Source organism: Barbus barbus (genome assembly GCF_936440315.1).
Source record: "Barbus barbus genome assembly, chromosome: 4".
In the NCBI taxonomy this organism is placed as follows: Eukaryota; Metazoa; Chordata; class Actinopteri; order Cypriniformes; family Cyprinidae; genus Barbus; species Barbus barbus.
The window spans coordinates 17,940,561-17,958,407 of record NC_136732.1 but is presented as its reverse complement, the minus strand read 5'-3'; the positions used below and the strand labels follow the sequence as shown (position 1 = coordinate 17,958,407).

The 17,847-nt window shown below is 40.0% G+C and overlaps 1 protein-coding gene across 1 annotated transcript; it reads right to left on the bottom strand.

Annotated features, from left to right (window-relative positions):
• Nucleotides 1-8,590: 8,590 nt before the first annotated feature.
• Nucleotides 8,591-15,521, bottom strand: LOC306868701 (polyserase-2-like). The gene is made up of 10 exons (XM_079414992.1): nucleotides 15,361-15,521; nucleotides 14,510-14,530; nucleotides 14,240-14,402; nucleotides 13,873-14,144; nucleotides 13,634-13,779; nucleotides 12,873-13,152; nucleotides 10,934-11,105; nucleotides 10,595-10,851; nucleotides 10,396-10,490; nucleotides 8,591-9,625 (listed from the first exon to the last, which is right to left on the bottom strand). The coding sequence occupies exons 1-10, from the start codon at nucleotides 15,422-15,424 to the stop codon at nucleotides 9,251-9,253; spliced, it is 1,845 nt and encodes a 614-aa protein (XP_079271118.1). The 5' UTR covers nucleotides 15,425-15,521; the 3' UTR covers nucleotides 8,591-9,250.
• Nucleotides 15,522-17,847: the final 2,326 nt, after the last annotated feature.

Here is a 17,847-nt window from a genome sequence, read left to right as displayed (position 1 = left end):
GAGCATGCCGCCCCCTGCTGAGCGTCTGAGTTTCCTCTCATATGAGAGTCGAGTCTCCGCTCCCAGAGCTCTGTTATTCAGAAGCCTCAGCACGTCAGGCCTTTCTCTAGGCCTCCTTGTCAGGTTGCTCTCATAGTTGGTCGAGCTAGCATTGCTCTCCTCACTTTAGAGGGTTATTTATGAGCATGTTGCTCCCTTTCTGAGCTCTCTTTGTTGGGTGAGCTGGCATCGCTCCCCTTATTTTAGAGGGTCTCTTATGAGCGTGTCGCTCCCTTCTGAGTGTCTGAGTTCCCTCTCATGTTGAGAGTTGAATTCTCCGCTCTCCAGAGCTCTTTCTTGGTAGAGTTAGCATTGTTCCCCTCACTTAGAGGGTCATCTATGAACATGCTGCTCCCTCCAGAGAGCATCTGACAATACGGTTTCTGAAATCCATATTTGGTAAGTGCGCACGCTAGTGTCTGTGCATTTTTCTAAGAACCACGCTGTGGTAAGATCGCACACCAAGTGTTTTTGCGGTCTTTTCTAAAATCCTGTATGGTATGGGTTACGCGCTGAGGCTTCGTCCCATTCTTTGAGTCGGTTAGGCCCCGGTTTTCACCTTGGGCCCCACTCTACTTATATATGTGCTGAGTATCCTCTCTGTCTTGGTAGAGCTAGCATTGCTCCCCTCATTTAGAGGGTCGCCTATGAGCATGCTGCTCCCTCAGGAGCTCTCTTTGCTGGTCGAGATAGCATTGCTCCCCTCTCTTAGAGGGTCACTTGACTACGAGCATGCTGCTCCCTCCAGAGAGCATCCGATAGAGAGTAACGTTGTTTAAAGCTAGAGCATTTGGAGAATAGAAATTTCAAATCCATCATTATGGTAAGTGCGCACGCTAGTCTCTGGGCACTTTCTGAAATCCACGATGTGGTAAGATCGCACACCGAGTGTCTTGTGGTCTTTCTAAAAATCCTGTATGGTATGGGGTACGCGCTGAGGCTTCGTCCCATTCTTTGAGTTGGTTAGGCCCCGGTCTCCTTGGGCCCCACTCTACTCATGTATGTGCTAATATCCTCTCATGAACTGAGAGTTAAGTTCTCCGCTCGCTGGAGCTCGGTCTGGGTAGAGCTGGCATTGCTGCCTATGAGCATGCCGCTCCCTGCTGAGCGTTGAGTTTCCCCTCTTATGAGGGTCGAGTCTCCGCTCTCAGAGCTCTGTTATTCAGAAATTTCAGCACGTCAGGCCTTTCTTAGGCCTCCTCGTCATCTGACAGTACGATTTCTAAAATCCATATTTGGTAAGTGCGCACGCTAGTCTCTGTGCACTTTTCTAAAAACCACGCTGTGGTAAGATCGCACACCGAGTGTCTTGTGGTCTTTTCTAAAAATCCTGTATGGTATGGGTTACGCGCCGAGGCTTCGTCCCATCCTTTGAGTTGGTTAGGCCCCGGTCTCCTTGGGCCCCACTCTACTCATGTACGTGCTAGTATCCTCTCATGAACTGAGAGTTAAGTTCTCCGCTCTCTGGAGCTCTGTCGTGGTAGAGCTGGCATTGCTCCCCTCGCTATAGAGGGTTATCTATGAGCTTGCTGCTCCCTCACGAGCTCTCCTTGTTGGTCGAGCCGGCACTGCTCCCCTCGCTATAGAGGGTTATCTATGAGCTTGCTGCTCCCTCCAGAGCATACGAAAAGAACGATGTCTAAATCCATGTTATGGTAAGTGCGCACGCTAGTCTTTGTTCACTTTCTGAAAGCCACGCTGTGGTAAGATCGCACACCGAGTGTCTTGTGGTCTTTTCTAAAAATCCTGTATGGTATGGGTTACGCGCTGAGGCTTCGTCCCATTCTTTGAGTCAGTTGGGCCCCGGTCTCCTTGGGCCCCACTCTACCTATGTATCCCCAGTGATATCATTTGCACGGGGGCTACTACTAAGGGTCTGTTGATACAGTTCCTTCGGCGAGCTCTTGTAGGAGCAAGCAGTAGCCCCTGGGTGACAGGCCAGGCTTAGTTACTATCCTAAGCGCTCGGCCGTATCCCCTTAAAGGAATCTTTCTTTCTGATTCCAAGCCCTGAGTTTTACCCTAGGTCCAGGAGGTCCGGCCTCTGTCAGGTAAGTCCGGGGTATGAAACTCAGGCCTTTGGCCGAAGGGGATAATGTCACTGACAGCCGTCAATTCATCCCAGGGACAACTCCTTTATCGTTGATAAGAGTTGATGCTTAGTGCTCGCCTTTGGAATGGCATGCACTTCCCTCAGCATGGCGGCGTTGGTATATCGTTCCCCATAGCGACCTCTAGAGGACGCAGTTCGAAGTTCCCTTGATAGGGAACGTCTCAGGTTACGTATGTAACCATGGTTCCCTGAGAGGGAACGAGACACTGCGTCCTCTAGACTTCAGGCCATGCTTCGGATGCAGCTTCAGACGAAGAAGCGGATGATGCTTTCTCCCGGCGCCCCTTTATACTGTGGCGCACCGGGAGTGACGTCATAGGCTGTCGCCGGCCAATATTTGGTGTTGTTGTATATATGCTTCAGACACGGGTCACGTAGATGGAGTTCCCCATAGCGACCTCTAGAGGACGCAGTGTCTCGTTCCCTCTCAGGGAACCATGGTTACATACGTAACCTGAGACGTTATTTGTGAATCTGTCTTTGGTGGCTGGAACAATAGTTATGCCTGGATGATAAGTGGAGCCATATAATTAATATCAGTAATACGCAGCATGCACGATACAAGGAAATGATCAGTAACATCATCCCTTTGAGGTACAATATCTATATCGGTAAGATCAATTCCATGCGATATGATTAAAACGATGAGTGGGCCCGGTGACATTTTGCTTGACTCCAAAAGAGTTTATTAGGTCAGTAAACGCAAGTCCTAACGCATCATTTGTATTATCAACGCGAATGTTAAAATCTCCGACAATTACCACTTTATCAACATTAACCAATAGATCTGAGAGGAAATCGGCAATTTCTTTTAGGAAATCTGTATATGGCCCTGGCGGTCTATACACAGTAGCCAGAGCAAGAGATGGGAGATTTCTTTTGCATATCTAACAGTGTAACATTAAGCAGAAGTATTTCAAATGAGTTGAACCTCCTGTATCCTGTTTTTGAGTAACATTGAGAATATCAGCATATATTGTTGCAACACCGCCGCCACGACCAGTCTGACGGGGCTCATGTTTATAACATTTGAAATTGAAAATAACAGTAGCTTGGTGGAGTAGACTCATTTAGACTAATATATTCATTTGGTTTAAGCCAGGTTTCAGTCGGGCAGAGTACATCAAAATTATTATCTGTGATCATTTCATTTACAATAACTGCTTTGGGTGCGAGTGATCTAATGTTTAGGAGCCCAAGCTTTAAAAATAGTTTTTGTTAATTTATTTTGCGTTTTTCTGGTTTAATCCTGATCAGATTTTTTCTAGATCCTGCATTAAATTTATATTTTGACCTCTCTATTCGGGGAACAGACACAGGCTGTGTCCAAATTCAGGGTCTGCATCCTCCTTAGGATCCTTCCTAACCGGTTGAAGGAGGAGGGATCCTCCGACGTCCGCAAAACCCGGAAGTCGGTGTTTGTGAATTTGGACAGCCTACCCTTCTTTCAGTTCCCTCCCTTACCCGTTGCTCATATCCTGTCGCCTAGCAACCGTGACAGCGCCAAGCAAGAAGCGGGAAAATGGACAAACAAAGAGTTATTCTCCTCATTTTAATTCTTTTGGAAGAAATAAAGCAATTAAATAAATTAAATACTTTCTTTGCTCGTTGTCGGAGAGTTTTTTATATCAGACTACAAGACAGTCACATCCAGGTAAGCCATTATAGCCTATTTTTATTTGTTTTTAAGTATTCTACTAATTTCTCCTACAAATTCATTGAGCCGAAGCATAAACTTTAGCTTGTTTTGTCAGAGAAACTCCTCTCCCACTCCGCTACCGCTCGCTTCGTCCGCCATTACGCTCTGCCGAAAAGAATTATGGGATAGGTAGGACGGGAAAGGATCCACCACACCCATCCTTCCAATTCGGGGAAAAGGAGGACGTATTTGTGGGCCGCATTTGAAGGATCCTACGAATTTGGACAGCCTTCGTCGCGGCGCTGTGACGTAACATCCTTCAAATGAGTACTCCGAAGGATGCAGACCCTGAATTTGGACACAGCCACAGTCTGTATAGATTGGACAACGCAAGTACTTCTATCATTTAAGTGGGTAGAACAAAAGCCATCATAGCAGTTATTTGAGAATTGGCTTACTAGTCAGATGGAGTGTAGCGTCCCGGAGATGTTGTCCGACAGGAGTTCCGCTCCGACTCTGCTGGGGTGCAGGCCATCAGCACGGAAAAGCCTAGGACGCTCCCAGAAAAGATTCCAATTATTAACAAAGAGCAGTTTCTGTTCTTTACACCATGACAATAACCATTCGTTTAAAGCAAAAAGTCCTGACACGATGATCGTCGTCACAGGTGATGAGTTGCGTACCGTCTCAATCAGGCTCCTGAAGTCCCTCTTCAGTGTCTCCGTCTGCCGCAGCTTGGTGTCGTTAACCCCCGCGTGCAGCATGACAGCGGCGATGCTCTCATCACCCTTCAGGATCGCAGGTATCTGCACAGAAACATCGAGAACACGAGCACCGGTGAAACAGTGAGTGTGCACTTTACCTTCAGCTAACGTAGCACGGATGTGCCGGACGATGCAGTCTCCAACGATCACAGCGTCGCCTTCCGTCTCGCGGAGGGGAGCGAAGCGGTTCTGGGTGGAGATCTCGAAGACCGGAGGCGGAGAGGTTGTCGCCCGGGGCCTGGTTCGCGTCTTCTGCTGCTGGTGCACCCAGGGTCCGTGGCGTCCTGGCGCCAGAGTGCAGGACATCTGGGAAGATCGCGTCTTGGGTGCACAGGGTCTGTGCAGAGAAACACATGGAGTAGAGGTGGTGGGAGTGTTAACAGCGTGCTGTATACTTACCCCGGACTTGTGAGCGTCAGCCCTGGATGTTTCCAGCGCGGCTCTCCGCTCTCTCAGCTGGGCCTGCTTCTCCACCAGGTCGCGGATCTGCTTGTCCACGGCCTCCAGCTCCAGCTGCACCGAATGCAGCTCGAATGTGTCCTCACCTGCACTCAAAGGTAGACACAAATCTGCCATTTAAGCAAGTAACAGTGAAACAATGGTAATGTGTGTGAATAGAGTATTAGCAATGTAATGTCACTGTGATTAGCGGCAGCCGCACTGGTGATGCTAACGGGCTATAAGCTAATAGCAGACTCGAAAAATATAAATAAAACTAGTGATAACAAGGCGCTCTGATTGGTTTTGTTTTAGAATGCTATAGGGGGTATATTCACACGTTATAGAAACGAAAATGATAGTGTATAAAATTGTTTTTAAGATCGAAAATAGACAATAAAGAATCAACTTGATGGAGCTCAAACTCAAAACACGCAGTCACAAATCAGCGCATGCATAGTTTTTCAGGCGAATTAAAATGTTACTATTAAAGCGCGGGATGCGCCTTCCGGGAGGGGGAGGTAATGTCACGGATCTTTCTGTCCTGCTCCCTCACCTATCACAGCGCACGCCCTCACCTGGTTTCACTTGAGCATTGATTAAACATACCTGTACGTCATTGGATTCTCATCACCATAAAGCCACACACCTCACTGCACTCAAACATCCGGTCTCGTTCCTACGAAGTGGACTCCTGAATGCTATTACTGTGACTTACAGTCAGGTCCATAAATATTGGGACATTGACACAATTCTAACAGTTTTGGCTCTATACACCACCACAATGGATTTCAAATGAAACAAACAAGATGTGCTTTAACTGCAGACTGTCAGCTTTAATTTGAGGGTATTTACATCCAAATCAGGTGAACGGTGTAGGAATTACAACAGTTTGCATATGTGCCTCCCACTTGTTAAGGGACCAAAAGTAATGGGACAGAATAATAATCATAAATCAAACTTTCACTTTTTAATACTTGGTTGCAAATCCTTTGCAGTCAATTGCAGCCTGAAGTCTGGAACGCATAGACATCACCAGACGCTGCGTTTCATCCCTGGTGATGCTCTGCCAGGCCTCTACTGTAACCGTCTTCAGTTCCTGCTTGTTCTTGGGGCATTTTCCCTTCAGTTTTGTCTTCAGCAAATGAAATGCATGCTCAATCGGATTCAGGTCAGGTGATTGACTTGGCCATTGCATAACAGTCCACTTCTTTCCCTTCAAAAACTCTTTGGTTGCTTTTGCAGTATGCTTTGGGTCATTGTCCATCTGCACTGTGAAGCGCTGTCCAGTGAGTTCTGAAGCATTTGGCTGAATATGAGCAGATAATATTGCCCGAAACACTTTAGAATTCATCCTGCTGCTTTTGTCAGCAGTCACATCATCAATAAATACAAGAGAACCAGTTCTACTGGCAGCCATACATGCCCACGCCATGACACTACCACCACCATGCTTCACTGATGAGGTGGTATGCTTAGGATCATAAGCAGTTCCTTTCCTTCTCCATACTCTTCTCTTCCCATCACTCTGGTACAAGATGATCTTGGTCTCATCTGTCCATGGGATGTTGTTCCAGAACTGTGAAGGCTTTTTTAGATGTCGTTTGGCAAACTCTAATCTGGCCTTCCTGTTTTTGAGGCTCACCAATGGTTTACATCTTGTGGTGAACCCTATGTATTCACTCTGGTGAAGTCTTCTCTTGATTGTTCACTTTGACACACATACACCTACCTCCTGTAGAGTGTTCTTGATCTGGCCAACTGTTGTGAAGGGTGTTTTCTTCACCAGGGAAAGAATTCTTCGGTCATCCACCACAGTTGTTTTCCGTGGTCTTCCGGGTCCTTTTGGTGTTGCTGAGCTCACCGGTGCGTTCCTTCTTTTTAAGAATGTTCCAAACAGTTGTTTTGGCCACGCCTAATGTTTTTGCTATCTCTCTGATGGGTTTGTTTTGTTTTTTCAGCCTAATGATGGCTTGCTTCACTGATAGTGACAGCTCTTTGGATCTCATCTTGACAGTTGACAGCAACAGATTCCAAATGCAAATAGCACACTTGAAATGAACTCTGGACCTTTTATCTGCTCATTGTAATTGGGATAATGAGGGAATAACACACACCTGGCCATGGAACAGCTGAGAAACCAATTGTCCCATTACTTTTGGTCCCTTAACAAGTGGGAGGCACATATGCAAACTGTTGTAATTCCTACACCGTTCACCTGATTTGGATGTAAATACCCTCAAATTAAAGCTGACAGTCTGCAGTTAAAGCACATCTTGTTTGTTTCATTTGAAATCCATTGTGGTGGTGTATAGAGCCAAAAATGTTAGAATTGTGTCAATGTCCCAATATTTATGGACCTGATTGTACCTATTACTTACCTGCCTGTCTGCTTACCTCCTGTGTTCCCTCCAGCGTCGTGACCATTCGACTCCTGGTTCTAGTTTCTTCTAATGATCTCCTTCCAGCCCAGTCTCCGTCTCACAGTGAGGCGTGTGGTTCTCCCTATGTCCACGAGTTCCTGTCAAAACAATTCAGTCCTGTAATCTACTCATCTCGTCCGACAACGTATATTTGCACGTAATACTTACCATCTCATCATCTGTTGAATACTGTGCTGTCAATAAACACCACTGCTTTGAAAAAATCCTTTGTGTGAAGTCTGCTTCCCTAACAATTACAATAATCGAGTCGTGAAAAAATGAAGGCATGGATGAGTTTCTCAAGATTATTAGCAGAGAGAAAAGTTTTTACTTTAGCTAGAAGTCTCAGATTAAAAAAGCATGATTTAACAACATTGTTAATTTGCTTATCAAATTTGAGTTCTCTGTCAAACCAGACACCTAAATTTTTCACAACTATTTTGTTGTACACAGCCAGGGGACCCAAATTTAAATTTACAGCGGCCAATTTTTCAGTTTGTCCAAAGAAAATAATTAAAACACAAATTAAGATATTTTTGCCTTTCTGGGCTTTGAACGTTCCAATTGTGTGTCTGTCTAGGGTCAGAAAGCACTTGGATTTTATCATAAATATCTTAATTTGTGTTCCAAAGATAACCGAGGGTCTTACTGATGTTTGGAACGACATTAGGGTGAGTAATTAATGACAGCATTTTCATTTTTGTGTGTACTATCCCTTTAAAAGCAACTGGTTTTGAAACTTGAAATATGAAACAAGTCTTTAAATCCAACTATTTAAAAAAAAATAGAAACATACCGGTACTTCTTAATATGCATCTTTAACTAGCCATTATCCATTATGATTATTTATAATAGAAAATTAGAAATATAGATTTTTTTTAATCCATTTGTTATTACTTCTATTGGATATGTGAAAACATTTATAATGACAGTCTAAAAGTATAGCATTTAAAAACAGTTAAAGAAATAAAGTGACATTTGGGATTTTCAAGGAAGGTTGTTTCGTGAAATATTTCAGGAGACTTTTTTTTCATGTCACGAGGAGATATTATCTGGTGGACAGCACATGCTTGTGTTTACAGCAATGACTAGGCAAAATCCAAGCCACATTTTTACCATGTGCATTCTTGGCTTTTTACCCAACAATTGAGGGAAAAAAACACCAAAATTGTTTTATCTTAACTCAATTTGTAATTTTAATCATCATTTTTACAAAAAATATACATGCTTACTTTTCACAGTGTAAAAACGGTGTGTTGAAAAGAGTTACTTCATTCATAAGAAATCATATGATAACTTCTCTCTTGAAAATTTAACAGAAGTGAGATTAAAGATAAATCACACTCTTCCAAAAATTGTGGCAAAAATAAATAAACAGTTATAAAATGGATATATTTTACTCTTCAGTATATTTAACTTGAAGTAATGTCCTAATTGTGTTACAGCTTGAGGTATACTTGTTAGTTAAGCTACAGTGTAGACAGTATTAGGACTGAACCACTCAAACGGGACAAATCCATAAAGCTGCATAACAACTACATGATACATCTGCTACAGTGTAAATATAAACCTAGTTACAAACATTATTAGCTATGCACTTGTTACTACCAGTGTGAAGTCATACAGTGAAATTATACAAGAACAACGGGAAGCAGCTTCATGGTCTGAGATAACAATAGAGATCTGAAGAGTTCACATTCATATAGTTAAAATGAATTATGTGCCCCCACAACAGTTTTTTATGTTGTTTTTATGTTTATGTCATAGGAAGCACACTGAAGACATCTATTATGTGTCTGAATACTTGCTTACACATTCATAATCAATAAATCTACTCAAAGACTCAAAGAATGAAAGATTTTAAGAGCCGTAAGTACAGGCAAGAGGACTGAAATGGTAAAACAGAAAGAAGATGTTTGTGACCCATTAGGGGTAGCCTGGATTGTGTTGTTTGCTGCGCTTGTAGTTGAATTTGTGGAGTTTGTGGCTTTTGCAGGGAAGGGACCCACAACAGATGTCAGGAATGTGGCAAAGCTGGAGGTTTTGGTGAAGACCTGGACATCTTGAGCGCGAACAGAGCGGGATGCGGTGCTATTGCTGGAGCTTGTGTTAGAGCTGCTGCTGTTTGAAATGCTAGTTTGTATGGTCAAAACAGCAGCATGGATCCATGACTGACCCAGCTTACACATCAGCGGACCACCCTGATCACCCTGAGAGAGAAAGAGAGAACTCTTTACTAAATGTTACAAAATGGTGTTATTTATTAAGTACTTGCAGACAAATACTATCATTTCAGTAAAAAGAGATTTTTGGTATATGGAAAATATCAGAGTTCTTAATATTTGACAAGAACACACACTACAGTTTCAAAGTTTACTTAAAGCTTTTATGTATAATGCATTATAAAGGATTATTAAAGGGTATAATGCATTATAATTATTCATAATGTGCATTGTACATTGTATCTAGTCGTAAATAACTATAACTGAAATATGCATAGTGTAACAATGAATTGACAAGTGTGATAATCTATTAACTGTAATTATTCATTAGATTGTAGAATGCATTATAATGTGCATTACAAGGCATAATTAATGCAGTAAATTCTCCAAAAGTTTAAATGGTTTTATACATTATTTGAAAAAACTTTACAAAAAGGTTCCATTCATTGAAATGTGTTAATTTAGTAGGTATCATGAACAATTTTAATTTCACAACCTGAAATGTATTAGCAATATATAAAGAAATGAACATTAACCTATAGCTTGATAAATGCTGTAAAAGTATTGTTCATTGTAGGTCATGTTACCTAATGCATTTACTAATAATAATGAATTGAACCTTATTGTGAACTGTAAATACACTTCCTTCCCAGAAGCCTCAGTTTACTGGTATTTAACCATTCCTTTTATTATCTGTAAGTACTTTTATTACAAAAGTAATGCAAAATGTTTTTTGTTTTTAAACAGTATTAACTTGCCTCCTGTAAGTTCAAGGAACTTGTACAAATACTGTTTGAAGATGAGTTTCCACAACTCATAACAGAGGTCTGGTACTCCTGAAGAGTTTGACTCACTATAAAAGGAAGAAAACAAATTCAAATTAAGAAGAAGTGTGAAATAATTATTAAAAAATCGTATAAACTTAAGCAGTTAGCATAGTGTTTAAAGCCTTCACACCTCCTCCTGCTCCTGAGCCCCATCCTGCCGCCCAGCATTGAGTGTTAGCGCTGAAGGTATTGTCTCCCATGTCCACACATATAGGCTGAATGAAATTTGTGAGGACTGGTGCGATGGCCAGCTGCAAGACTGCAACATTGTCACCTGTACCATTGCTGATTGTGAGATTGGCCACTTTTATAGAGACCTCATTGGGGTTGGAGCCCTTCTGATTCAGACGGCCCAGGATCACGGTCCAGTCAGAGACATTGGTGGATCTGAACAAAAAAGCACTCTGTTGAATCAATCACTTTGATTTCTCATCAGATGTTTTTGTTTGTGGTGTTTTAGGGGCATTACCTGGTAAAGCAGCTGGCAGAGCTCATGACAAAGCGTTCAGCAATCAGCGTTCCTCCACAAACATGACTGCCGTTAAACTGCAGGCTGGCCATCCATGGCCAAACACCGGGAGAGGCGAGGGGGCTGTTTCCTCCAACACGGGTGTTAAGTTTGGCGCTTCCACACACTACAGCTACAGTAACAAACAGAAAGGGAATGAATGGCAGATTTTATAAGTGAAATATTAAAAAAAATATATTTAGTGAAATATTTACTGTAGTTTTCTTTAATTCTTTTATACACTGAAACAAATCATTTTAATTTGCTAGTAAATTTCACAAATAATTACAAATAAACAGTAATAACATTGAATTACAGTAAATGTAAAATTTTGAAGTTGAAGGACTGAAACAGTATTTTCTTGTAAAATGTACTCCAATAATCTTTGTCTTTTTCACAATTATTATTATTATTATTATTATTTTATTTTTTACATTTTTTGTTACAGTTGATAGCTTAATACAGTTGACAGCTTAGTCTTAAAAAGCAACTACATACATACATACAAATGACTGCATTGTTTATGCTTAGGCTACACAGTCATGGTCCATTAGCATCGGACGCAGAGCAATGCATTGGAAGGTATAATAGGCTTTCTGGCCATTGTTTGAAAGAGCAGGATTTTCAAGTTCTGTTTGTGCTTTTACTGTAACTCATTAACGATTAGTTGACAGATAATGAGCTTGACAACAAGAAGGGGTTCAGATTACAAAAATGACTAGGAATATAGCATACCCTTCGGGTCCAAGTCTCCACTCGATTTGAAATGAGAATACAATTTCAACAGCTATTTATGAGCAGTATTCATCAACTTTAAGATAAGCTTTTAAAAACTCATGGTGTACACTACAGTCTTTTCACATTTCAGTGTGTTACTTGCTGTTTCTTTGTGATTAATTGCAAAATTTACTAGCAATTTCTGAGAGAAAATGGTTTCTACGTCATATTTTTAAACACTTTTCAGTAGTGCTACAGCACACAGTGAGTGTATATTAGCTCTGTTTGTTGTTAGCCTTAGTGATCTGATCCCGTTTGGACCCGGAAATGGTGAAGTGTGATGTCAGACGTAACAAATTACTTTTTTTAGTTTATAAATTAATAGCCCAATAAAAATGCCTCATGATTCAGAGAAGGAACTCGATTAATGGCTTTGAAAGATTTACTAAGTGATTGAGTCTAATTGAAGCCACAAGTGTGACGTGACATGTAACCCATACTCGGAATCTGTGCTCTGCATTTAACCCACACAGCAGTGAACACACACACACCGTGAACACACACACACCGTGAACACACACAGCAGTGAACACACACAGCAGTGAACACACACACGGAGCAGTGGGCAGCCATTTATGCTGTGGCTGGGGAGCAGTTGGGGGTTCGGTGCCTTACTCAAGGGCACCTCAGTCGTGGTATTGAGGGCTGGACATTCACTCCCCCCACCTACAATCACCTGCCGGACCTGAGACTCGAACCCATGACCTTTGGGTTACGAGCCCGTCTCTCTATCCATTAAGCCACGACTGCCCCCCAACAAAAAAAAAAAACAAGCCTGATTGTTTTTCATGAATTGTTTTGACTAACTCTGTAAAAAGAAACAGTTCATAAGATTAATTTATTTGTGTTCATTATTGTGTTTAGCAGACACTGTGGTGAGCTCTAAACTTTTGCCAATGTCAAATGCATTTTACTTTCTTTTTTTTTTTCTTGGTCACATTTTGTCTGGAGCGCTTCACTTCTTTCATCTTGATTGGAAAAGACACTGGGAATTTAATTCACCAGTAATGTAAATATGTGTTTAAGCACCATTTACCTTTGAAAGTGTCTGGACATGTAGCTAAATGGACAATGTTTATGCATGTTTTATTGGGAATATTTTTTTATTTAATAAGAATCTTACGTGCGATGGTTGTAGTTGTAGTAGTGGCGACAGTTGTTGTGGTAATGGCAGGTACACCACTACAGCTAATTGCCAGGTCACCATCAGTACCACTGGAGGTGAAGTTAACAAAGCCTGGCTGGTTGGTGGTGATCTTCTCATTGATCCAGATCTGATACTTAGACACTCGGGCATACACACCAGGAAAGTTAGGTAAAGCACATCCTTCGCCGAAGCTTACAACTCCAGACTGGACCCAGACAGAGCCCTGCTTGCTGACCATAGGACCGCCAGAATCACCCTGTAGGATGAAGAACAGGTTAGTTACATGCCATGTAACCTATTCTACACATTCCAGTAGTAGTTCACAGGTGTAATATATAGTATGAAAGAATAATGGGAAAATAACATTCAATTATTTAATTTTGTAAAACAACATATTGTCTCTATATCACACTGCTTCCTACATAATATGAATGGCTATTTTATGAAAACAAAGATATATAGCTTCTTTTAGGGAATCTTTCACAACGGGATCTTCATATTTGGGATTCCTTGTAATTAAAAAGTTAGAAATTCACTGATATATACAATAGTCTCACATCTCTTCCATTACGGTACAAATTTCAGGAAAATGTCCTAAATTAGGAAAAATGCGTTAAATAAATAAAACAGGTCCTTAAAAGACACTCATTCTTTATTATTGCTATTTTCACACTGAAGAATATTTGCAACCTATTAAAACTATGAAATATCCTAAATGGATGTATAGGAGTTGTTACCTGACAGGAGTCCTTCCCTCCTTCTAGTGCTCCGGCACATATCATGTTGTCTGTGATTTTTGAGACTCCATAAAGACACTTACACTGCCTGTTTCCAACAACAGGCACAACCACTTCCTGTAGAGTTTCCGGTGAGGGCAGGGGAACTGTGAAAGACATGAAATGATAAAATATCCATCAGTACTGCAATAATACAGTATGTTGTGTATGATCAAGGATAATAAAACTAAAAAACGTACCGGTTGTTTTAATGTCTCCCCATCCAGTGACCCAGCTCACAGTGTGGCTGAAGAATGCACTGCTATCTGAAGCCAGACAGACTGGTCTGATATAGTCCGTAAATGTCACCGGTGAAGATAGATGCAGAAGAGCAATGTCATTGTCATTAGTACTTCTAATATAGCCTGGATGTTTTATTATTTCAGAGACTCTCCTGGACTGTTCGTTTGTATTTACTCCTTCCTGTGTCTGTCGGCCCAGGTACACAGTTAGGGCAGCAGATGAAGTAATTCTAGTGGGAGAACAAGTGTTAAGCATTCACCACATATATTGAATGACAAGTATTTATTTTAATAATAATTGCAAGGGCTGCTCTGTGATAGTTACTTGGCAAAGCAGTGAGCTGCAGTCAGAACCCATTCTTTATTGATGAGTGATCCGCCACAGAAATGGGCCCTGTTCGTGTGAAGGCTGGCCTGCCATGGCCAAGCACCAGCCGTAGCATTCTGTCCTCCGACTATCCTTGAGTTGAGAGGTGGTCTGCCACATTCTGACAATGACAATAGCAAAGTAAAGACGATTTAGACAAACAATTGGTCATAGCAACATTTTTAATAAGATTTGGCTTTTTAAAATATGTGGTGAAAAGCTAGTTACCATCCAGTTGTGCATCACATCCTACAAAACAATAAACAAGTTCAGTTAATTAAAACTTCAGGGGGGAAAAACAAACAAACAAACAAAAAACACTGTATGCAATATAAAGATTTTTTTCCATAAAAGAAAGCAATAGTTATTTTAGAAAAAATTAAATTAGCTGTACAATACAGGCTAAAGTTTTTTTTTTAACATTTTACATACTCAGCAAGGCTACATTTATTTGATTAAACATGCAGTAAAAACAGTAATATTGTGAAATATTATTACAATTTTAAACTTAATTTTATTTATTCCTGATGCGAATCTGAATTCTCAGCATCATTACTCCAGACTTCAGTGTCACATGATCTTTCAGAAATCTTTCTAATATGCTGATTTACAGCTCAATGAACACTTCTTTTTATTATTATTAATGTTCAGAACAATTTTGCTGTTCCAAAACAAAAATGCGGATCCTTTATACTTTCTATACACTTAAGAACCCTGAAATCCCTGTATCACTTTTTCCTCAAAAACTGTTTTCATCAGTGATAATAGTAATAACCATTATTAATAATTTATTATCAATAATAATTGAGCATTAAATCAGCATATTAGAATGATTTCTGAAGGATCATGTGAGACTGAAGATTGGAGTAATGATGCTGAACATTCAGTTTAAAATATATTACATTTTAAAATACATTGAAATACAAAACAGTTCTTTTAAATAGAAATAATATTTTGCAATAATGCTGTTTTTACTGTTATTTCAATGACTCCAAACTTTTGACTGGTACAGTATGTAGTATCATAGTTTATAAAAATTAATTATCCTTAAGTATTAATCATCCAATAATAGAGCTTACCTCTCATTAGAAGAGCGATGGAAAATGCTACGCTAAGTATATGGATCATCATCCTCATCATCATCTCAGACAACACAGCTCAGACACCTGCGCCTGCTCTTAAATATCCCAGTTAACCTGTTTCCTACACACCCACACACTCTCTCAACATTCAAACAAAGCACGCCTCCGTCTCTCTCAGTCTGTAAACTCTTTCAGTGTTCATTCGTCTTATTGGGCAACCTGCATGCCTTAGTGAGATAAGGGAACAGGCTGGTCACTCTAAGTCATGCATAAATCTCACTTGTGCAAACTCTGAAATCTGAAACTTGTTAACAATGTGTTAAAATAAGGTGTTCGTTTATTGATAAGTTTTTTAACCTTGTGTAGATTGACTAAGGATGCTCGAGTTGCTTTTGGTGTTTCTTTCAGATTTTGTAACCTCTGTAAAACTACTTTTGCAACATTTGTTGGTAAAACTGTATTGCACGAGATTCCTTGAATTCACAACCTGATTTCAAGATAAAACGTAACTAACAGGTGAAATTTTTCGGTTGAATTCATGCAACTATTCATATGGAAACAAACATTTTTAGGATGAAAAAGCACGAAGGTTCATCCCTCGCCCTAAATCTAACCATACGAAAATCATCAATTAATCTCCAATTCGTCAAAATCTAAAAAAGTTACTAATTGCCATGAGAATGCGTAGCAATTCCCTGAAGACCTGTAAAATGGTGTTCTTTTTATTTTATAACCTACTTTACTGGATACAGTGAAACTGCAGAGATGAATTAGCTTAAAGTAAAATTTCAGTGACCTACAAATGTCAAACATAAAAGATCATTCAACTGAAACAGGAAAAAGAAGTCGTTCCTCATTCTTCTTCAAAGGAAATTTTTTTGGACTATATGATCTAATTACAATAGTATTTCTTCAACAAAAGGGTGAGTCACATACAGCAGACATCACCTGGAAATATAGCAGGAGGAAACAAGTTGCACGCTTCTGGTAAAACAAGTGAAAACAAATAGCCACAAGCTAACTTTGCTGTAATAAAGTAACCATTTACTAATATATTTATACCTTTTTATGTCATTTTACATTATTTGTTTCTTATTTTATTTGAAACATAATTAAAAACACAGTTAAGGGCAGTTTGCCTAATGATTCCAGCAATGAATGGGGTGACAGTATCAGCGTTCCCACCTAAATCTAAAAATTAATTTTCTTGTCTTTACTAATTATGAGCATATTTTTAATTGTCAGTCATGATAAAGAGTCATTGAGTTCAAATGATTAATGCTCACCACACTGTTGCTTCAGGAGAGCTTATGGATGGTAGATTACTGTGAGAGCAAGTTACATGCTGAATAATAATCCAGTGCAACATTACAACTAGGGATGCACCGAAATGAAAATTCTTGGCCAAAGCCGAAGACGGTTGTTCCCCATGTAGGCCTGTTTTGCCATTTTTTTCACCATTGCATAAATTAAATAGCCAAAATGTGCTTTTTACTGTTTTGTCCTTTGTGAAAAAAATCAATTGCAAAACAACAATTTAAAAATATTTAAATAACACTAAACATTTAACATTCTATCAGACATACAAAACACAATTTAATATTTTTTGGCCATTTTTGAGACCCCCTTCTTGAATCAGGCATGTATTTTTTACTGTACAAATAAATGCAGCCTTGCTGTGTGAGCAGAAGAGACATCTTTTAAAACATTAGACTATATTACAGATCCCAATTTGAACACTATGTGTGAATGTTATTATACATGTAATACATGAATAGAGCTTTTGTAGGTAATTATTATTATCATTGTCTTATTAAGAGAACAACAGTAAAATAACAATACTAACATTTATAAATATGGAGCTTTTTCTTAGATTTTATTTTGGCAGAAACCAGCAGGAAGATCTTAAAATCAGAATCAGCTTTATTTCCAGGTATGTTTGCACATAGAGGAATTTGTTTTACTGACAGTAGCTCCACAGTGCGACAGAATGACAGCGACAGGACACAGATTCTTCTGCCCTCGGTTGAGTGTGTGGCTACTCAGCCTATGCAGTGAGCTAAACAGTAAGAGAAGGTGGTTCCAGGAATAACAGGACACAGTTTTCTTCTTAGTGTCTTTACTGAAGACTTCTCTTTTTTGATTGTAAAACTGTGAACATACAAGCAAATATCATTAAAAATACATTATTTAACGAACCAAGACTCATAGCTGTGAATTTAAATACTGGAAGTAACCAGAGTTCAAGATATAAGAATCACAACATTACATCTTTAAATGATACAGTTTGCCACCATGTGGTTGCAGAATATACTGCAGTTTTCAGAGCACAGATTCACAGGCAATTCAAAATACTATTCAACATATCAGTAGGAATATAACAGGTCGACTCTTTTCCTCTAGATTTAGCAGAACATGAACTCAGCAAGCCTTAATCAAAGCCACACAGTAAACGAAAGCTACTAGTTTTACTTTTTACGACCT